This window comes from Panthera leo, chromosome B2 (assembly GCF_018350215.1).
Source record: "Panthera leo isolate Ple1 chromosome B2, P.leo_Ple1_pat1.1, whole genome shotgun sequence".
Lineage (NCBI taxonomy): Eukaryota > Metazoa > Chordata > Mammalia > Carnivora > Felidae > Panthera > Panthera leo.
The window spans coordinates 4,173,872-4,197,328 of NC_056683.1; the positions used below are offsets into that span (position 1 = coordinate 4,173,872).

Consider the following 23,457-nt stretch of genomic DNA (forward strand, 5'->3'; position numbering starts at 1 on the left):
CTAGAAGAAGTTAGATAGGGGACCTGCTCCCGGAAAAGAGCTGTCACCACGGACAACTACACTACTATGAATGAGGGGTGGCTGATGGGGAGGGAAGGCCACTGAGTGGCCCAGCAGACATTTGTTTACCAAACATTTACTCTTCCTGAGAACTGCCTTCCTTCCCTTTGAAGTCCCAGATCCCTGCTCCTTCTTGGTTCAGAATGACATACGTGCCTCCCGTTGCCTGCCTGTCTTCAGAATTTCGTGTCTGTGCGGATTCCCTGTACACACTGGACTCTCTCCTGTCAATCTTTCTCATGTCAATTTGATTCTTAGTCCATCTAGAAGGAGCCTGAAGGGGACAGGGTTTTCTTGCTCCCCGGAAAGGCAGATTCTTGGAGCAACACTAGAAGCCAGGAGGCAATGGGGCCAGGGTGTCAAGATTCTAAGGTAAAATGGATTCCAATCTAGAATTCTATACAGAGTCACAGTGTTAACCAACATGGAGGACTTTGAGGAGTCTCAGAAACTCCCCTCCCAAGCCCCCCTTCTCAGGAGGAACGCGGAGGCGGCCAGGCACCAAAATGAGGGAGCGAAAGAAAGAAGGAGGAGACACAGGGCAGGGAGGGCAGCAGGAAGACAGCAGGGGAATGGCCCCTCGTGCCACATGGAGTCGGTCAGGCAGCGGGGAAGGGCTGGAGAGGAGATTTATACCTTTCTTGGAGATGCGTGGGACAGGGCAGTGACAGCAACAGGGAAGACCAAGCAAATGCAAAGGGGATAATTATTCACCGCAGGGAAAATAAAAAGCCGTAAAGGAGAGGAAACACGACGATGGTGTAACTCAGCCATGAATATTTACATGGTCACGATGAAGTGAACACACTGATCTAACCAACAATTATGATAAACCACATAAGATGGGAGACGAAAAGAGCGTGTGTGGTGGGCAGAAGGGTCACAGTGTGTCAGAGATAAACTATCCTGTACGGTGAGAAGTTAACAGTCATACTTACTATCTAAAACTGAAAAACAGGAAACAGCAAAAAATGTTATTGAAGAATATGGAAGCAAAAATAAAAAAGAAACAGCTAAAGGCATAGGAATTAATTGCCTCTGGGGAATAAGGAGTGGGGAAAGAAACAATGGAGTTGTGTGTGTGTGTGTGTGTGTGTGTGTGTGTGTGTGTGTCTTTTGGTAAAAAGCCTTGTACAACATCTGGCATCTTAAACTATGAGCATTTATAACTCTGATTTCCAAACTTTGTTCATACAGCTTACAGATTTACCTATGCCTAGCCCTTTATGTATCAAATTGACAGACATAAAACGAAATGAAATGAAAAACATAAATAAAAACTTCTAGTAGATTCCATCACTATTTGGTGAAAACTGATGTCTAATTCTGTTTGCGTACTGGAACATACTCCCAGAGCAGAATTTTTGTAGAGAGTGGATTGTGCACCGTGTAAAATTTGCCCCAACTTTCATTCAAAGCCTGTTACAGAAGGCATCCTACAGACACAGGGAATCACACGGAAGCAGGTATAACACAAATGGTTCAGATCAAACTTGCATAAACCTCTCCACTGATGACATATCAACTTCTGAACTTTAGGAGGAGGGTCTGCGGTTTGCAGAGATACAGGCCAAGACAGTCCAAATTCATTCAACCAGCTGTGTACAGACCACAGACTGTCAGACGCGGATGTTATCACGAACAGTAAGACCTAGGTGTTGCTTCTGAAGAGAGCAGCATTCTAGGGGGAAGAAAGACTGGAAAGCACATCATGAAAAGGGACTTTCCAGTTGGCTCTGTTTATGTTGGTCTCACTTGAATCTTTTACATTGAAAATACATCTGTCCATTCCTCACACTGTAAAAAAATTTAAAGCCGAAGAAACGCTCAAAGGGTGACGTGTGCTCTAGCAGAAAAAAAAAAAAAAAAAAGCGGGGGAACCTGGGTGGCTCAGTCGGTTGAGCGTCAGGTCATGATCTCACAGTTCGTGGGTTCAGGCCCCATGTCGGGCTCTGTGCTGACAGCTCAGAGCCTGGAGCCTGAATCGGATTCTGTGTCTCCCTCTCTCTCTGCCCCTCCCCCACTCATGCTCTGTCTCTCTCTCTGTCAAAAATAAATAAACATTAAAAAAAATTCTAGAAAAAAAAAGCTTTGGGTCAGCAGGAGAGAAAGAACAATTAATCTAGGGGGTGGGAGAGGAGCCATCGTGAGACAGCTTCAAAGACTGAGTGATATTTGAGCTGGTTCTTGAAGAATGGGGGCACAGCACCCTTCCTAGCATGTCAGGCTTCAAGGCCAGTGTCCAAGAAGACAAATAATTGGGCCCTGAAGCTTAGAACATGCAGTTAAGTTATACTGTTACAGATTTAAAAACTTCACTTCTTTCCAACTCACCACCCTGCTGAAGCAAGATAAGGCACGTCCGTCTACAGAAGGGACCAGCTTCTTCCCTACCTGTGCCCAGCTGGCCCACCCTCGGTTTATCAGGATGGTTTCAATTCATTCCTGGATCTGAGACCTCAAGGTGGAGAACACTTCACAGACACAAATGCGTGTTAAGAGCGTATCTGGGGACAGATCTGCATTTCAGTCGGGGATTAAATAACTGGCTACAAATGATGCTGAACGCCTAGAATGTCCCGGGTTAAATGACTGTTAATAAAAGTTCAGAGAAGAATTGTCTTTTAAGGAAACGCGACTCAGGAATAAGAAAATAAAGAAACATCTCGGAAGCTGCCCCTGACGCCTCTTCGCTATTTCTGTTGTCATTCTGATGCTACTGAGGCCGTGCCATTTAGCAATGCTACGGGGCCCCCCACGGACCTCAAATGATGAACAAGGAGACTTTAGAAATAAGTAATGTCAGCTGTCAAAGTTCGCCACCCTGCCATGAAGGGGTCGTGACAGTGATAAAGCCCTAAACAGATACCTTGCTATGTTCTGTGCTCTATTTTGGAACAGCACAATGGTTCGCAAACTGAAGCATGCCTCAGTGTGCCCTGGGGGCTTAATAAAGTACAGACTGCCTGGTCCCACGTCCAGAGTTTCTGATTCAGTGGGTCTGGGGTAGTGGCTTCGGAATTTGCATTTTCAGTAAGTTCCCAGTTGACAGTGAGGATTGCTGGTCTGGAGATCACATTTTGCAAACCACGCGAAGAGCAAACCCCATGTAATGTATATAAATAAAACAAACAAACCTTGGAACAGTAAGTTGAGTTGCAACTTAAGAACTTACAGGTGAATCCAACAGTATTATTAGTGACAGGACCCCGAACTCACTTGGAATCCATCTTGGTCACCTTCTTGGTGAAAAATTCATCCACACCTTCGTCCACTCTCCCCATGAGGCCGTTCTGTTCCCCATCTTGGGAGACTATGCTGGAAGCGCAGACCTGCAGACCAAACGGGTGAAATGGCAATTTACGGTCAACGTCACTCGGCAAACACGACCGTCGAGTTCGAGGCACCGCGACAGGGGCCCCGGGAAGGACAGGACTGGCTGAGCAGGGCCCTCACGTGCTACGGGAATGCAAATCGCGTGTACAACTGTCGCAAGGGCAGGAGGCAACAAAAGTGAGGAATGCACCAGGACCGCAGAGCCTCGTGCGGGGTTGACGCTGGTGGGCGCGTCAGAGGCGGTGGCCGGGAACAGCCCAGCTTCCTACAGGCGGAGAGAGCATTGCAGGTGATCTGAGGGAAAAGGGAATGCACGGAAAAAAGGCGACAGGTGCTAGGGTCTGACTGGAGATGACCCCAGGGGCCGGGGGCCAGCGGAGTGTGGGTGGGTTCGGCTGCTAAGCACAAACCCCGGCAGATGCGAACAGTGGCCACTCGGGTCCCCTCCCCTGCTTCCTTGCTTTCTTGCGGGAAGAAGCCTGATTCCGAGGAGTGAGTACTTATTTGTAGAAGCCGAACCCCATAATTGTATCGCCTGTGACTGGTAGGCATGGTGTAGGATATGATGCTGGTGAGACAGAAGGGAAATCTGCCAGGGGCTCGGGAGCACGGTTTGCTGCAGACAGAGTATATTTTTTCTGCCTGGTTATACGTGGTAGGACGTGACGTGTGAGTTGCAGCGGCCACCTGGGGCTCGAGGGGGTACAAGCCTGAGGACAAAAGCCAACATGTGGAGGACGACCGAGCAGACGGCAGAAAACATCCAGGTGCTGGAGCTTTGCTGCTGAATAAGCCAGTCCTTGATCCTGAGACTTCTGGGTTTCTTGTTGAGAAAATCGGGATTTCTCACTGTTGAAGCCACTTTAGTCGCATATCGTTATCTCTAGCTGAACGAATGCTTTCCAACTAATGATACAAGGACCAATGGTGAACAGCCTTGAATCTCGCACGAAAGAGTGTGGAATTCACTCCGTAGGCGATAGGGACCCCACAGAAGCGTGGCACGGCCCAACCTGTATTTTGCTTAGATAATTCTAGAGCAGCATGAAGTTGGAAAAGCCAGGGACTGTAAGTTGGGGAATCTGATTTTTTTTTAACATTTATTCATTTTTTGAGAGACAGAGACTGAGTGAGAACGCGCAGGGGGAGACAGGGAGACACAGAACCCGAAGGAGACTCCAAGCTCTGAACTGTCAGCACAGAGCCCGACGCGGGGCTCGAACCCATGAACCGTGAGATCACGACCTGAGCCAAAGTCGGACGCTTAACCGACCGAGCCCCCCGGACACCTCTGTAAGTAGGGGAATCTGTTCAGGAACACAAAAGAGAGATTCCTGTAATAGTCTAGTCTAGTCTGGAGGAGGTGAGGAGCAAATTAAGGCCTGGAGAAACGAGAGTACCAAGAAAGGAGCTGCCTCAGATGATGTCGAAGTTTCTAGGCTGGGTGAATGGGAGCATGATTCTAGGGAACATAGGTCAAAAGGCCAGATTTGGGGAAGACGACGATGCGTGCAATTTCTGACAAGCATTTGAGGTGCTGTGGGAAACCCAGGGTCAGGGGTCCAGGAGACACTTCAAAGCTTGGGTCTCAGGAGAGGAAATCACTTACCAAGTTAGCAACTGTCTTTGAATGGAAATCTCGCAGTGAGCTCAGCAATATGTCTGATTTGCGTCTGCAATGGTGTATTAGGTTAATATTTTACACCCAGCGGTTGTAGGCCCTTGAGAAAGAGGGCTTGTCTTGCCCATTCCTTTGGGCACAAGGGCAAATTCTCCTGTGGCTGGGCTATCTGGTCTGGAGGTCTTGCCACAGAGTGGTGGGGAAGTGGCTTTCTGTAATCCTGGTGTGCAAATGTGAAGTTGCCCCTAGGGGAACTTGGCTGAGGTCTGCAAAGACCTCTGTGTGCGCTGTTTAAAGAAACAACCGATCATTTGCTTTAGGCAGTTATATCCATTTCACTCGCTGGGAAATCCCCATTATGAATGTGAGCCGTGTGTTTGAGCTCATGTTTGCCAACCGCTGAACATGAGCAGATGACAGATATGGGACAAAAGGACGCTGTGAATAAAAACAATTCTATTTCTCCTAGGGATGGTGCTTTATATCGGTGCAAGGCTTTCCCGTGTCTTCTAACGGAGCAAACGATCAGCCGAGTTGTAGAATTCAGCTATGGCCAGAGAGCTCACCAGTAACTTCTACCACAAAAGGGAAAGCAGCACCGAACTGGCTCAGGGTTAGCACTTTTCCTCTTGTAAAACAGTGGAGAGCGGGCTCTCCACAGTAATAATGGTTCCCTGTGTTTGTACAATGCTTCACGGTTTACACGTGTCTTGCACCGTACGACTTCATTTTCATTTGTACCTTCTGCACTGAAAAGGAAAGACAGTTTTACCGTAGTATTTGGTTAGTCACAGCAAACAGGGGGCTCAGAGGGCGAGGGGGACCCACGCAGGTCACCTCAATGATGGATGGGAAGGGCAGGAGCCCAGGACGTACGGTCCTAACCCGGGCCTTCTGTCCAGTGCGCCCACGCTTCCCCTCCGAGGCTTCCTCTCAAATTCCCTTTCCCATTCTGAGAAAAAAAAAATTACTTTCTACTAGCATCAATTTCTCCTCTAAGCCCTTTCCTTGCTTCCTGCTTTGACATGGAATTCACGGCTAGCACAGCAAGTTCTCTGGGGTCAGGGAGGAAGGACATCGATGGGTTTCAGTCATGGAGGTCCACGGGCCCAACAAGCAGCTCTGCTTTCCTGCAGGACGAGCGCTTTCAGGGCTGGGTGGACCACAGAGGTGATCCCCCAGGCCGACCGGGTCACGTTAGACACGAAGACACTGCGAGCAGAGAGGTTATGGGAAGTCCGGGATCACCAGGAGACCTTCCAGGGGATGTGGTTTAAAATGCATCGGTTAAGATAGGAAGTGGTGATGTCGGCAGCTTGTACGAAGAGCGGCACAAAAACCGAACGCAAAAACGAAATACGGTTTGTCAAAACGGTTCGAGGTCAAACACACACGCCGTTTCAGCTCAATTTCGAGCAAAAGGAAAGGAAAGGGACATACAGACATCAGAAGTTCTCCGAATCCCATTTGATTTTGGTCTTTCTATCAAGGAGAATACATTTCAGACTAAAAAGTGTGGCACGGGGACGCCTGGGTGGCTCAGTCGGTTAAGCGTCCAACTCTTGACTTTGGCTCAGGTCACGGTCTTCACGGTCTGTGAGTTCGAGCCCCGCATTGGGCTCCGTGCTGACAGTGCTGAGCCTGCTTGGATTCTCTTTCTCCTCTCTCTCTCTGCCCCTCCCTGCCTCTGTTTCTCAAAATAAATAAACTTAAAAAAATTTCTTTTTCATTTAAAAAATTAAATAAAAAAAATAAGTAAAAAGCGTCGTGTAGTTACTGGGAAAGGGGAGCAGAAGCCCCCTCCCCAGCCAGTCGGAACAGATTGCATCTGTACTCACAGAAAGGCTTCTGCAAACAAAACAGGGCATTGGAATGGCTGCTTAGAGGATAAGCCGGTGATTATGAGCACTAATGACAATTCAGACCACCCTCCGCCAGGATTATGAAGATGAACGTGCCAGGGAGACACCGTGGGTGGTGCACCTGGCTTCTGACAGGAGCTGTCAGACCTCTAGTAATGTCTCCACAGGCCGCACGGAGAGAGATGGGCAGGAAGGAAGGACAATTAGTGGATTATTAGTAACTCTGAACACACACACACACAGAGCACTAATTAGCGAGCTGAACAGTCCTGGAATCTTACATGCATACATTAGGCAGTAAGAAACAGGCAGCAGTGAGAGCTAAGCGGTCAGATCAGGAAATAAGGGACCCAAAAGACGTAAAATGAAGGAACTATAATAAAAATGTAAGGCAAAAATTAATGAACTTAAGGGGACTAATAAAACTAAAAGATAATTCTCCAAAAAAAGACTAATAAAAGAGCGAGCCTCACAAAATTAGGAAAGAAGCATGAAAATACATCAGAAATGAAAAAAAACATGGGGCACAGAAACACGATACAGGAGAGATTAAAAAGTTATAAGAATTCTATACACGACTAAATGAACGATTAGACTAAGTGACAAAATCCTAGAAAAATATGAATGGCCAAAATGGTCTCAAGGAGAATTAGGTAATCTGATTAGATCTATAACGAAAGGCATCAAATCCCTACGAAAGGAATTCTGCACAGAAGTATCACCTGCGCACACACAACGCATCGGGCCCAGATGGCTCCCCAGGAGAGGAACAGAAAATCTCTGCTGTGTACAAACTGTCCCAGAGAATAGGAAAGGAGAACTTCTGAACTAATTTTATGAAGATGGTATAATTCTGAAACCCAAAGCAGGTGGACGGTCTAGATGAGAATAAGAAAACTATAGATCTCTCTTCTTTACGCACATAGATTAAAAAATCCCAATAAAATATGGTAAACAAAGCCCAGCAGTATATTAAAACAAAGCAAGAATATACACCTGAAACGAATATAACACTGTATGTTAATTATACTAGGATTAAACAAAAAAGCAAGAGTATCATGATTATTAAGAATGATATACAACATTAGAAAGGTCGGTCAGTGCAATTCACCACGACTGCAAAACAAAAGAGAAAAATAAATGATCAATTTCCAGAACTACTGAAGAAAAAGCCAATCAAATTAAACTGCTATTCATTGAAAACAAATGTAGCAAACTAGGAAGGAAACTTTCTCAACTGATTAAATAACCACAGAAATGGCTACATGCGCCTACCCAGTTTGTATGCTCTCCTCTACTCAGTATCAAAACCCGACCGAGTGAAACACATTATCTTCCCAGATGTTCTTGCACCTGAGGCTCGAAATACGGCTCATTACATGCCTGAGAGTAAAACCAATACCAGTCACTGAGGTGGTTACAGCTATTAAAAAACTCACTCTCACCACGTTTACTCAACACAGTACTGAAAGTCCTGGCCACAGCAATCGGACAACAAAAAGAAGTAAAAGGCATCCAAATTGGTAAGGAAGAAATACAGCTTTCACTAGACATGATACTATACATAGAAAAATTGCTAAAGATTCCACCAAACAATTATTAGAACTGATAAATGAATTCAGTAAGGTTGCAGGATACCAAATCAATATACAGAAATCTACTGCATTTCCATACACTAATAATAATGTAGCGGAAAGAGAAATTAAAAAAAAACAATCCCAGGGCGCCTGGGTGGCTCAGTCGGCTAAGCGGCCAACTTCGGCTCAGGTCACGATCTCGTACTTTGTGAGTTCAAGCCCCAGTCGGGCTCTGTGCTGACAGCTCAGAGCCCGGAGCCTGCTTTGGATTCTTTGTCTCCCTCTCTCTCTCTCCCCCTCCCCTTCCCATGCTCTGTCTCTCTCAAAAATAATTAAACATTAAAAAAATTGAAATAAGAATCCCATTTACCAATGCATCAAAAAGAATAAAACATCTAGTGATAAACTTAACCACGATGGTGAAACATCCTTACTCAAAAAACTATAGAACACGGAGGAAAAAACTTAACATGAGAACACAAATGGAAAGAAGGTCCATGCTCATGGATTGGAAAAACAAATATTGTAGGATGTCCATACTATTCAAAGCAATCTACAGATTTAATGCATTCCCTATGAAAATACCAACAGCATTTTTCTAAAAACTAGAACAAATACTAAAATTTGTATGGATTGCAAAAGACCCCAAATAGCCACAGCACTCCTGAAAAAGAACAAAACTGGAGGTATCACCACCCCAGATTTCAAGACATATGACAAAGGTATAATAATAAAAACAGTATGGTACTCGCACAAAAACAGACACACAGATCAACAGAACAGAGAGCCCAGAAATAAACCCACAATTATACGGTCAATTAATCCTCAACAAAGGAGGCAAGAATATGCAGCGAGAAAAAGACAGTCTCTTCAACAAATTGTGTCGGGACAATAGGACAGCAACATGCAAAAGAATGAAACGGGACCACTTTCTCACATCATATACAAAAGTAAACTCGAAATGGATTAAGGACCTAAATGTGAGGCTTGAAATCATAAAAATTCTAGGAGAGAACAGACAATAATTTTATGACCATCGGCCAGAGCAACAATTTCCTAGATATGTCTTCTGAGGTAAAGGAAACAAAAGCAAAAATAAAACTCTTGGGACTACATCAAAATAAAAAACTTCTGTAGGCAAAGGAAACAATCAACAAAATTTAGAGACAACCTACTGAATGGGAGAAAATATTTGCAAATGACATATCCCGTATAGGGTTAGTGACAAAGATATATAAAGAACATCTACAACTCAACACACAAACACAAACACACACACACACACACACACACACACACACACCCCCCAAATAATCCAGAAGACACGAACAGACACTTCTCCAGAGAAGACATCCAGGTGGCCAACAGACACATGACTACATGCTCAACATCACTCATCATCAGGGGAACGCAAAACAAAACCACAATGGGGTATCGCCTCACACCTGTCAAATCAAACACAAGAAACGACGAGTGTTGGTGAGGATGTGAATAAAAAGGAACCCTCATGTGCTGCTGGTGGGAATGCAAACTGGTGCAGTCGCCGTGGAGAACAGTATGGAGGTTCCTCAAAAAACTAAAAAAAGAATTACCACATAATCCAGTAATTTCACTACTGGGTAGTCACCCAAAGAAGACGGAAACCCTAATTCAGAAAGCTATCGCACCCTTGTGTTTACTGCAGCCTTATTCACAACAGCCAAATGACGGAAGCAGCCCAAGTGTCCACCTATAAATGAGTGTATAAAGAAGATATGGCATACATAAGGTATGGAACGTTGCTCAGTCATTGAAAAGAATGTAATCTTGCCAAATCTTGCCAGAGACATGGATGGAGCTCGAGTGTATTATGCTGGTGAAATAAGTCAGAGAAAGACAAATACCATATGACTTCACCCGTATGTGGAATATAACAAACAGGAAAAAAAAGAGACAAACCAAAAAACCAATTCTTAACTACGGAGAATACACCGATGGTTCCCAGAGGGAGGCAGGGGGGAGGAATGGGGGAAATAAATGAAGGGAATTAAGAGCACACTTACCACCCACCCCAATTAGCACTGATTAATGCACAGAATTGCCAAATCGCTATACTGTATACCTGAAACTAATGGAACGCTGTATGTTAACTATACTAGAATTATTATTTTTTGTGTGACTACAATCTGCGGATGAATAAATAGAAGTATAGTAGTTAGAAGGAAGGAGGTGATATAGCCAGATCCTGCTAAAGTACTCTCTTTTGTTTCGGGTGCCGCCCTGCAGCTTATTCAGAAAAGAGTAACAAAGAACCGTAAAAACGGATTGCAGGAAGTGTCAGAGGAGGACCATCAAAAGAGCTGAGGAAATTTAGATCAGTGAAGGAAAGAGCTAGTAATCACACAGACATCTGGAAGTGTGCTGAGTAGAGGAGACTTAAATGACATGAGCCACACGAGACGACAGGAACGAGATGGCTAGGTTACTATCAGTAAGAGAGATTTTAGCAACACGTACAAACTAATGCTAACACCTGGAACGTTCAGCAAACGGCTGCTCCTGAGAGAGGTCACTACAGACAGAACGGTCAACTACGGACGGCTGTGCGTAGAGATTAAGTACCTGATGAGGGACCGGACAAGACGACATTGAAATTCCTTCCAGCCTTGTGGTACCGTCATTCGAAGCACGTGGGAGATGACGGATTACTGGGATTTGGTCGGTTTTAATTAGAGTTGGCTAGCTTCGTCCCTGGGCTGAGCAGTGTGGGGCCGCGCCAGAAACGGGGCCGGCTAACGCTGAGGTGTCAGGTAGAGCAAAGCCACTGCATGATGTACGGTAATAACTCAGAGGATGACCACAGGCAGGTCGGTTACTTGCCCTGGGCGTCCCACTCCCTTGAACAAGGAGTAGATTGTCCGTAGAGTTCCTTCCAGTGGAGACGCGGCTAGTTAGCGGCCCGCGCAGCTAGAACCTGGCTTCTGAATCTCATTCTGCTGTGCAGATTTTTTTTAACACGCTTATTTTTGAGAGAGTGAGCGAGAGAGCAGGGGAGGGGCAGAGGGGGAGGGAGAGAGAGGATCCAAAGCAGGCTCTGTGCTGAGAGCAGCGAGCCCGACGCGGGGCTCAAACCCACCCGCCGCGAGATCATGACTTGAGCCAAAGTCAGACGCTTAACCCCTGAGCCACCCAGGCGCCCCTCAACGGTTTTTCCTTTAGGGGATGCTTTTCCCCTGTGGGGGTGCCAGGCGAGGGCAGCAGAGGCGGTAGCTAACGGGCAGTGGATGGGTACGAAGCCCGGGCGAGCACGCTGGCACCGGCCCGTTGGGCGTCATGGTCAGATTCTCAGGCTCCCGAGGGGCAGCGACCCGGCCAAGCTCTGGCTAACGGTATCACTGTCAGACCGGCCTATCAAACCTCCTGGTGTGAACCTGAGTGCCTCCTGTCATCCTCCAGCTGAGCGGACAGGACTCCAAGGACCAAAGACGAGGTAGAACCGTAAACGAAAGCAGCCTGGGTCCCCGAATGACCTCTGTGGGGTCCCCCGGCCAGACATGCGCACGTTGGACTATGATGTAAGCAAGAAGCACATTCTAAAATACCAGGGACTTGTCCTAATATCCACCCCCACTACCCTTCCCTCTCCCACCTGTCGTGCCCTTCCACAGGTACGCGGGCACACCCTGGTGCTTGGAAAATGGCATCGCCACTCTTCGTTTACCCACGTGAAGCTCCCAGTCCCGAGGCAGACTTTCTAAAAGTCATTTCCACTAGGGGCGTAATTTTTGAACGTGAATTTTTATAAAATAGTTTGCTTGCTCCTTAATGAAATCAGTAAAAAATTCACCAGAGTAGCTAAGGGTGATATGCATCCATTTCTAGGGACATTCTTCTCTTCTCCTCCACTATAGTGTCAGGGAAGGGGAATAGGAGACAAAGGGGAAAGCAAATATTAATATAGTAAAGATAGTTAATATTAATAAAACGGGAATACTAGCTCTGAGGAACAATATTTACATTTAATAAAGGACTGTATACTTTTATTCCATTTTTTCTCATGACAGCTCAATAATGTGGGCAGGATTTTATTTTATTATTTTTTAATGTGTATTTATTTGAGTGTGAGCAGGGAAGGGGAGAGAGGAAGAGTGAGAGAGAGAGAAAGAGAGAGAGAATATGAATCCCAAGCAGACTCCACACTGCCAGCCCAGACCCCGATGTGGGGCTCGAACCCATGAGCCATGAGATTATGACCTGAGCCGAAATCAAGAGTTGGGCACTGAACTGACCGAGCCCCCCAGGCGCCCCAGTGCTGGTATTTTAGAAGCAAGCTTAGAAAGATCCCATGTCCAGACACACATTGCCAGGGAAAGAGAGAACCTGCCAGAGCTCACGTCTGTCTCTCACAACTACACTCTGAGATTCAAGTCTACAGACGAAGCAGCCACAATGTAATGTTGAAGTGTTCTTACATACACATTAATGAAATGAAAAAAAAGAAGAAACTGGTATATTTTATCTCGTCATTAAAATCAATTGGGGTTTTTTTTGGTTTGTTTTTAGAGAGGTTCAGTAAAGACTTAAAAGGTACAGGTAAAACGTCTAGATCAATTCTTCCTAAGATGTCTGGTAGTTTAGAAGCACTGTGGTTTGACCGAAGATTGAACTTTTACTTATTTTTTTAAAAATAGTTGTCTACTCTTCATATCTGTGTAGATATTTATTTGTATATTTTTGGCACAGGAACCAAAGTTATGACACAGTAATCCAAGTTTGGCCCTGCAGAAACGGACACGTTGGCATTTAACTTAGCCTTGTGGGCTATCAGAGTGCATATGTGGCCTTTGTCCTGGTTCCTGACACGGAGTTTCCAAAATCCTTGCCATCTCCTGAGTGACAGAGCTAATGGGGGCATCTTTTGATACTCAGAGCAAGCCCTTTCCAACCGTTTCTGAGTTTACGATAAAAAGCTTGGGGGCCCCTAGGCAGCTTCAGGATAAGGGCTGGCTGTCAGAGAAACCAGCCACATAACAGGACAGCTGGAACTTCCAGCCCGATCCCTGACCCCGGGGAGGGATGAGGGCCTGGTGACGGAGCTGGTCACCAACGACCAACGACCAACGATTTCATCGTGCCCAAGCCTACTTAACGGAACCTCCACGAACACCCCCAGGTGATGAGGTTGGCAGAGCCCCTGGGACACACGGAGGTGTGTGTGTGGGTGACCTGCCCAGAGAGGGGCTTCTCTCACCTCAGCCTACACATCTCACCCCTGTGGCTGTCCCTGAGCTGCGTCCTTTACGATCAACCGGTAGTAGTCAGTAAAGCGTCTTCGTGAATTCTTCTAGCAAATTATCATACCTGGGGAGCAGCGTGTGGGACCCTCTCTAGAATTTACAGTCAGCTGCTCAGAAGTACAGATGACATGCTGGGACTGGTGTCTCAAGTGGGGGTGCCCCTGAGCCCCTAACCTGTGGGGTCCAGCTTAACTCCAGGTAATGCCAGAGCTGAACTGTAGGATACTCAGTTGGTGTCCAGAGTCGAAGAATTAGTTGGGGAAGGGGGTGCCGGGTGGGGGAGCCCACACATTTGGCGTCAGAAATGCTAAAAGTAAAAAGAAAAGGAAAGCCACACCTTGGTTCTGAGCATTCTGATACTTAGGAAGGCTCGTAGGGGCATCCGAGGTCAAGGGCAAGCGCTAGAAAGTTAAAACAGACTTAGGACAGACGGAGTCTCCTCGGTCCCAGCAAAAGCAAACCAAGCAGCAACAGAAGTGACCGTCGCTATGGAACGCTAGTGAGGAAGACAAACCGTCAGCCCCTCATCCTCACGTCTCAGCCTCGAGACACGGAAGATACTTTGAAAACCGCAAACGCTGTGGCATCCGAGGTTCGTCCAGTTTCGCCGCGAGCCCAAAGGGAAGCGAGCCGCGCCAGTTTCTCACCTGCCAGACCTCTGGGAAGAAGCCAGATGGCCTCGGAGCCACGGCCACGGCCCTCCGCTTCAGGACACAGCCCGGGTCCCGGCAGGGCTCCCAGGATGGGGCAGCCCGAGTCCACGTGGCCCGGCCCCGCCGTGGCCGAAGCTAAACCCTCCGCGGCGTATGCCTGGTGCGTCCCTCCACGAGGACCCTATCTCAGCCGTCTTCCCTCCCCTTCTTGGTTTTTAAATACGTCCACAATATTCTCTTTCTGTGGGTCACTGACTTCATCAAGGAAACGCTTCCGCCGCAATTTTGCGTACAAGTTACGCTGCTAATGACTCTCTACGTGGAGAGAGCCACAGAGGGGCCGTTTATTCAGTGACCACCTCGAATCCAGAGTGTGGGAGGTCATGTTTTCCCCTATCTAAAAAGGCCTCATTTAAAAAAAGTTCGGGGCGCCTGGGTGGCTCAGTCGGTTAGGTGTCCGACTTCGGCTCAGGTCATGATCTCGCAGTTTGCGAGTTCGAGCCCCGCGTCGGGCTCCGTGCTGACAGCTCAGAGCCCGTGGAGCCCGGTTCGGATTCTGTGTCTCCCTCTCTCTCTCTGCCCTCCCCCACTTACACTCTGTCTCTCTCTCAAAGATAAACAAACACTTAAGAAATTAAAAAAAATAAAAATAAGATTTATAAAAGTGTATTCTTCTAAGAATATGTAACAGTGGACTAAAAAGTTAAAATCAAGTAAATCAGAAAACAAAGCACTAAAGCTGTTTCCTTGTTTTTTCTGGAAACCATGTCATGCTTTTCAGATTCAAATGAGAAATTAACCAACACAACAAGCCTGAGCAGGGTGGAATAAATGATTGACCACGCACATAATTATTGTGACCTTTACCCATCCACGCCTCCAGTCATCCACACGGCATCCTCTAAGTACTGCTGACCCTCCACCCTATTCTGAAACCATACTCACCACTGAGCATAAATCCAAGGGTAATAAACTACCTGCCTTCCTACATGAGGCTTAGAGACAAGGAGGAGAGAGTGCTTCGAAAACACTATGACAAGAGCTATAAAGGCAGCTATAACAGTTATGAACAGCAGGCACTGGAAGAGCCATGGCCTCCATGGCAGGTTGTTCAGGCGGGGCACTGTGCACATCCGGTCTGTGAGAATGGCCTCTCTGGAGTCCTGCAAGCACAGCCTTATGGGAGCACAGACGTAGAGACCGAGAGGGCTTCCTGGCACACTGAGGCAAGTGGAGATCTGAAAGATGAGTGGTTGTCAGCCCAGGAGGTGTGTGGGGCAGGGAGGGGAAGTGATGAGGAAAAGGCTACAGCTCTGGAGGACTGAGACACTGGGTGGGAAGCAGCAAAGGCAGGGATGACAAGGAGGAAGGTAGAGGAGGTCTGGGTTGGGACCGGGACCTGGGGTCTCATGAGGATCATATCCTGACTCGTCACCTGTGATGCGCCATGGCGGTCAGGGATGTGAGTGGAAGGCAGGTTCACAGGGAGAGACGCGCCCAGTTTTCAACGGCCTGAGCCCGAGGTGCTCTGGGACGCTGACGTTGAGGAGGCAGGTGACTATTTGACTCTAGAGCAGACAGGGCAGCGTCAGCCACGGACTGTAACCCCGGGTTCTGCCCACACGGCCCAGGCAGCAAGTAACACAGTCCAAGGCGTCACCGGAATGGGGAGGGGGGTTGAAAAGGAAGCCCGTGGCGACACCAAGCCCACGGGAAGTGGTTTCGGGAAGGATGCAGTTTTCTTTGTCAAGTAACCACTGAGACCCGGCGGAAGGGGATTAGGTCGGCGGAGACAGGGCGGCCGCAGAGGCGGGTGGGGACACGGCAGAGATTCCGGGGGACCGCAGGGGAAGGGAGATGGGGACAGAGACCCCGGGGCCAACCTTGGAAAGGAGAGGGGAGACGTGCGCCCGGGAGGGGCACGGGGTAAGCTACGTGAAGGCCGCGCGGCACAAACCGTCCCACCCTGTCCCGCAGGGGACACGGGGTGTGGTCTCCGCGCTGCCCCGGGAACCCTGCTTCGCCACCCGGGCTGGGCAGGTGAGCGGGGAGGAGGCAGGCGCGGCCGGGGGGGGGGGGGGGCAGAGGTGGGCACCCTCGAGTCAGTCACACACCAGTTCTTCGGCGCCTCCTTGCCCCCCCACCGGCCACATCAGACGTCGCAGGCTGCTGGACGGAGCCCACTGGGCTCCCGCACGGGACCGCGACTTTTCTAAGGATTTCTTCCAAGGGCCACTCCGCTCCGAGGCCCTGGGCGCTCGACCGCATGATCTTTTCCCCAACCGCCGAGCACCCGGCGGAGACACGGGCTTGGAGGTCGTGCGGGGGGTCCGTCCCCCGCGCTCCCCCTGGGTCGGGAGGGGTGGGGGGTGGGGGGCCCGGTCCACCTACCGCCGCCTGGGTGGGCTGCTGCTTCTTATTCCGCTTCGGCCTTAACTTGGTGAAGTGTTCCAGCTTCTTCCCTTCTTCGGAAGGCAGCTCGGAGATGAGCCCCGAGCTCCGCTTCTCCTGCCGGGCGGGCGGGAGGGGCGGGTCTTCGATGTGGATGGGCACCTCCTCCAGAGCTTTGTCGAGGTCAAACTCCATCTCTGAAACGAAGCAGAGCCCCGGGCCCAAGCTGAGTGCCTCCGGATGGGCTGCGGAATTCCTAAAGGTCACGTCAGGCCCCTCACCCAGTCGCACACGCACGCGTTCACAAACCACACGACTGCCCTTCTGAGCGCTGGCTCCCACAGAGCATCCCCGGGAAACGGCCCCGAAGCGGCCCGAGGTCCCCGCTGAGGGTGCTTCACGGACACAGAAATAACTCACCGAAGGCCCTGGAAACAGGCCGCAGCATCCGGCTATGGATACTCTTCCGTTTGGATTTGGGCGTCATCTAGCAACGAAATAAAGGAAGCCCTTAGGCGTCCACGCAAAACTCGCCTTCCAAACTTCAGTTAACGGTTCAGGAGGGGCGGGGCTGAGGGAGCATCTGGGATCAAATGTTTAAACTCAGTATCTGTTTCGCCTCTTTCCAGGATGGCTGGTCACATCTGATGGCCTCCCTGCGGAGACCCAGCCCCCACGTTTCCAAAGGGTGACGATGTTCTCGACTCGTACGGCCCCCTCTGCCTCCTCCCCCTTCCCGGCCCCCAGCTTTCATCGCTTACACTGTATTTACATGGCAGAAAGGAACAGTGAATGATACAGAATGTAATTCCCAGCTGCACCTGACGATACTAAAATGGATATAAAGGGGCGCCTGGGTGGCTCAGTCGCTTAAGCGTCCGACCTCGGCTCAGATCATGATCTCACGGTCCGTGAGTTCGAGCCCCGCGTCGGGCTCTGTGCTGACAGCTCGGAGCCTGGAGCCTATTTCAGATTCTATGTCTTCCTCTCTCTCTGACCCTCCCCCGTTCATGCTGTCTCTCCCTGTCTCAAAAATAAATAAACGTTAAAAAAAATGGATATAAAAAATACGATTAAAGGATGGTAAAACATCAGCCGCTACAAGCGGACAGTGCAATTATTCACTGCTCGTGACCACGGTCGCAACTCTTGTCACCGGACTCTTTGTCACCTCGGTATTTCAAGTAACTGTCCCATCTCCCACTTCTGCCACCAAGATTCTGACCCTTAGATTATGGGCAAAGACTAACTAGGAAACCGTTGCCATAGTTTCCAAGTCTGTATCTGCTGTCGCTTCTCGTTGAGTCTTTCAAATATGGGACCAACACCCGAACCACCAGAACTTAAGCCTTGGTGCCGACTGCTGATTACATGAAGCCAAGCCCAAGGAAGGTGCTAACCTTCTCCCTCAACAGGACCACAGTGAAAGTAAGAGGAGGCCTCTGTCATCCCCTCTCAAATCTGAAGGAAGAAACTGACTCACAGAGATGACAAAGGCCACCATTCAAAGTGTCATTAGGAACAGCACCAGGGACAGATCCTCACGAGGCTGGCCCAGCATCCCTTATAACCACACCCTTCGCCATCCCTATACCGATGAATGGATGTGAGGGACGTTTTAATCGGTTTGATCCTGGAGACCAGCCTTTGTGTGAAGTAAGAGATAACAGAACTTACTTTGTAGTCTTTTTAATAGGCCGTCATCTAAGGCTCTCCCCAAAAACAGCCACAAGGGTGAGAAACTCTCTTTGGTTCAAAGAATGAACCGGCTCATATTGACCTCTGAAACAAACAACTTCACAGTTCTAACAATTTTATGCCGGCTTTAATAACAATATCCTTCTGCCAGTATTTATTAGTGGGAGAAAAGGGAGAGAAGAGATGAGCAATTATATTCAAAGCCAGACGGGTCGCCCTGAAATACACTGGGAAAACTTGCCAATTTGGTTCTTTCTAGGTCAAAGGCAGACAGTCTCAGGAATATCTACCTGTAAAGCAAGCGTCAATCCGAGGCAGCTGGAAAGGGAGCCAGCTTCCGGGTTGCTCTCCCCCGAAAGTGACCTTGACCTCGCGGTTGACTGAAGCAGAGAGCGGCCTGACTGGTCTATTCATAAGGGAAACCTCTAAGAATAAATAATCCTCAGGGGAACCCAACTACCAAAATATCTGCTATGTTTCACAAAAAATGTCTTTAGTACTCCCTCCACTTTGCATACAACCGTGACAGGTAAAGGGATCGAGCAGCAGCTTGGGACTAATTTCCAGCCAATTCATTTGGACAGCCACAAATAAAATGCTTGGAATGGCGATGTCGTCCAACGTTTTTTTCCTGCGACTCTTGATTTTACAGAAAAAATGTTCATGGGCAAAAAGAATCTGGCTCAAGTCTCCCTCTTTAACCTTTAGAACAGATACCAAATGTGTGTAACACATACGACCATGATGACATTTCAAGTATATTACAATTCTGAATAGCTGAAAAGGAATGACCAGAGAGCTATATGTAAAAGAATACAGATGATCTATAACATTTATACATAATATAAAAGACAGGTAGAGAGAGACCCATTTACACACTGACGCCTACCTGTAAATCGGTCATTCAGCTCGAGCTAACTATACAGACACTGAGGGGTTCGTACGGCAACCATCCGGGTTCTCCATAGCTGCCATCCACCAAATGGGACCTACTTTTCTCTTCTTGGTTTGACTTTCTAATGCCTCAAAGCTTTCCTTCATCTCACATGCTCTTTACAGCTGCATTTCAAACGCAACTCTTTCACTCTATCTGACACATCTGTGAAGTCTGCCACGTTCACGCGGGGACGAGGGGCTTTTGCGACAATAGTCAGGGCTCGAAATCAGGCGAGTTTTGACCGCTGGTGTTGAGAATGCAACCCAATTTTAAACACTGAGACACTGCTGACGGATGAACTGTTTCATGATTTCTTTCTCGTGGTTTACGTATAACGACGAAGAGGGAAAAAAGAAACAGCGGATTTTATGTCTCTCTTATTTTTCGTTCTTTTCTTTAGAATTTTTTCTTCATTAACAGTTTTATAGAAAAAGAAAACTCTTTAGTAGCTCAGTCCTATGATCCCACTACATACACATCGTGAGCAAGAGGGAACATAAGAATGAGCTATGCTTAGGCACCCAAGGATACATTTAAGAACAAATATTCTATGTTTTTCCAGAAATCTGGTCTATATGCTCCCTTAGTCTTCCCCTTCTCACACCTGCTGGTTAGAGGACTTGTACCCTAGAAAAGAGATCTAGCTTTACCTTGTCTTTAGAACTGTTAACGCTCCTGTATCCAAATGACAAGGGTTAATTTTCTCGGACTGTTTGGCCTTCGTTTCCTGCCCTGGACATTTGTCGATGCGTAAATATTTGCTGGGAGGAGAAATCACGAAGTGCCTCTCAGATGAAAGGGGGGGGTGTCAGCAACAGAAGAAAGGGAGATATACTGACCAAATGGACTCTTCATAAAGCAACTTGTGGCCAGCACTGTCTACTATTTAAGCCTAGATGAAATTACTTTATCTTTAAAGATGCATTTGGCGAGTCGTAAGTACTTTTCACTATTCACATACTCAGGAAACATGAGGCACAGGGTGTTGAAGTCTTTAAAACGTAACTTTAGAAGGAGAGCCCTAAACACAAGACTCCTTCCACATCCTGACATCCCAAACCATCACTAGACGCCCACCTTGGCAGACAGTGTGAACGAAACCATGGCCACTATTCCTATTCTACAGGAATCTAAAGGGAGCACAGTGTTACTGCTCCGAAATCTTACTCCTTTGATCCAGTTCCTATGATGGAATTCAAACTCCTCTCATGTAGCCCAAGGGGTATGTCAATTTTACCACCAGTTAAGGACTAAGGTTGGAGCCTGACAAACACAGCCAGTTTTTCCTGCTAAACTCACTCTTAACCTATACTTCCTAGACACACTGATTTTTTTCTAAAATGAGAGTTCCATTGTTTCTCTCACCACAAAAATAGGATGGAGAAGTTTCCTTGTTCGTTTTACCAAGTTTGTGCAAAGGATAAACAACAACATTCTCATGTCAAGCTCGAGAATGCCTAATTTCTTTTCCCCGAGGTTAAAACAAACAAGGAACAAAATAAAACCCGGTTGGTTAGGGGCACCTGGGTGGCTCAGTCGGTTGAGCATCTGACTTTGGCTCAGGTCATGATCTCACAGTTTGTTGAGTTCTATAGAGCCCCGTGTTTGGCTCTATGCTGACAGCTCAGAGCCTGGAGCCTGCTTTGGATTCTGTGTCTCCCTCGCTCTCTCTACCCCTCTTTGCTCACGCTCTCTCTCTCTCTCTCGCAAAAAAAAAACATTAAGAAAATTACATTTAAAAAAAAACGGTTGGTTAAAAAAAAAGTTGGGAAACAGATTAGGAAAATTCTCCTAATCCAAGAAGGAAATCATGATGCCAAATTTCTACAACCCTGGGAAACAAGAATCAGGAAAAAAAAAAAAAACAACAAAAAACCCAAAACAAAACCTGGACGTTTAAGGAACCATGTCTTTTTTTTTTTTTTTTCAACAGGAATGGAAAAGGCCGTTTTCCCCTCTTGAAAGTTGGTGCCCTCTTCATCAACACTCTGCTTGCTTTCAGGCACAGCCAGGATACTTTAAATTCATCGCCTGTTTTCTAGCTGAAGCACCTTGTAAAATGCAATCTTGCCTCTAAATTGCTGCCTGTTTCATGCAGGATCCGCAGCCGGGGGAGGACACTCGGTCTCCTGGGAGACCAGCCAGGCAGCACAAGCAGATGGAACACGAGACTGTAAACGAGCCCAGCCAGAAACTGCAGAGCCACCCAAATACTTACACTTGTACAGCAGAGAGTCTCCATGCAGCACAAAGGAAGGAAAAAAATATGAATGGGAGAGAGATAAAGCATTACATGAACAGCACTACAAGAAAAGGGGAGGGAGAGACACGGCTCACAGACAGACAGAAAAGCTCCATCAAAAGCCTTCACAGCAAAGGAAAAAGGCAAGAAGGAGGCCAAGGTATAATTGGCGGAAGGCATCCAACCCAGCTCTTTATAAGCAGAAGCACAATCGTAGCTCGAAAACGGCGGGAACTCCTAGAGATGTCACCTCTTTTGTTAGGTGCGTGCAGAATGCCATCTATAAACCGCAGAAGGTCCTGGCCTCATTGGGGGAATGGAGACGTCACCAGCTCCAAAGGCACGTGGCGGACACAACACTGGATGGACACTGGAAAGCCCCATGCAGGTTTTGGTTCTTGGGCCAAAAGGCGACTCCCAGCAATAAAATGGGGACAGCGTATCTCCAGGCACGTATAGGCATCCCTTCCGGGAGCTTTTACGTCATTCTGTACTTTGGGATGAAGTAGCTTTGAATCCATTCTCTCTCCCCATCAGTCACCAAATCTTTTCAGGAAAAGAGCTGATGCCAGATTCTAGAACAGTTACCTACCCACAGTGTTACCAATGTTGATGATACCTTATGGCTTATATTTCACACTAAATCTCTGATTAAATAATTTTTTTTAAACCTCATAGATCATCAACAGTTATTAGGTCATCTTAATACTCTGAAAATTCATAATAGTTTTTTTAAAACATAACAACAAAAAAAGTTCAGTTGTAGAAGGTCAGGCTTTGTGAAAGCAAAGTTTTGGAGGGTTGGGGAGGGGGGAGGGGGAGGTCCTTTCCAAATTTCTTGAAAACACATCCTGAGGCAGCCTACCTAATCCATTTTCTAGCAAGTTTTCTAGCATTTTCTAGCATTTTCTTTCAAGTTCCTTATTTTTTGTGTGCCAATTTTTCTCAATACACAACAGGATAAAGTAATGGGGGCGGCTCAACTTGAGAACGTAGGTAGTCTGGGTCTGTTCAGAAAAAAGCTGACACATCAGTCAAAGGCATTCCCCATCACCATCACCACCATCACCGCCACCACCATCATCATCATCATCGTATATCTGCTTATCAGAAAGGCTGCCATCAGCAACGTGCCAAAAATTCTCAGTCTCCAGACTAATTTCATACTTTATTAGGTAATTTTCTTCAAATAGATCTCATTTGAGGACTCATTAAATTAGATTGAAAACAGCCTTGCAGAATGAAAGGCAAAAAAGTAAAAATACATTTTCAAATATTCTGGAATTGCCTGAAATAACAACTCTGCTCCCCCGCAGCCCCCCCCCCCCCCCGCCTTTAACACACATCCCTTCGAAAGCTTCCTTAAAGAGATAACTAGGGATACATACAGAAGTGAGTTACAGCCGATGGTTACGTCTCATGAATAATTTTAGACTTCCCTTCTTTTCGTGAAGGGTTAATTCAACAAGACAAGTGCGCTGCCCCAATTATCCACCTGAAGATCATTAGAAGTGAAGGTGAGGAAACTTTCGATTGGTTCAACCCCTAAAACGACAGGCAGGCCAAAAAAACCTTCCTATCACGAGGGAAACATGCAACAGACAACTCAATTTTTCAGTGGAACAAAGACCATCAGTTCATTCCTCTACTCCCCCTGCACACTTTTTGGAACTTGGCTAACTATATTGACTCAACATCTCCCATTACGACAAGAGAAGGTCCAGCGAGTGAAAATGGGTCATCCTCCCTCGAAAGTATGCTCACACCCAAGGCTTCGGTATCCAAGAACTGAGCTCAAATCCTG

General features: G+C 47.3%; 1 protein-coding gene across 11 annotated transcripts in view; it reads right to left on the reverse strand.

Moving 5' to 3' along the window:
- The window catches only part of CARMIL1 (capping protein regulator and myosin 1 linker 1), a 309,417-nt gene that overhangs the window by 24,457 nt on the left and 261,503 nt on the right, over window positions 1-23,457 (reverse strand). For all 11 annotated transcript variants that reach the window (XM_042937729.1, XM_042937736.1, XM_042937731.1 and 8 more), the window contains 3 exons: window positions 17,197-17,263; window positions 16,777-16,973; window positions 3,280-3,392 (listed from right to left, as the gene is read on the reverse strand). In XM_042937729.1, coding sequence (XP_042793663.1) covers window positions 3,280-3,392; window positions 16,777-16,973; window positions 17,197-17,263 — 377 coding nt within the window. The remainder of the gene's footprint in view (window positions 1-3,279; window positions 3,393-16,776; window positions 16,974-17,196; window positions 17,264-23,457) is intronic.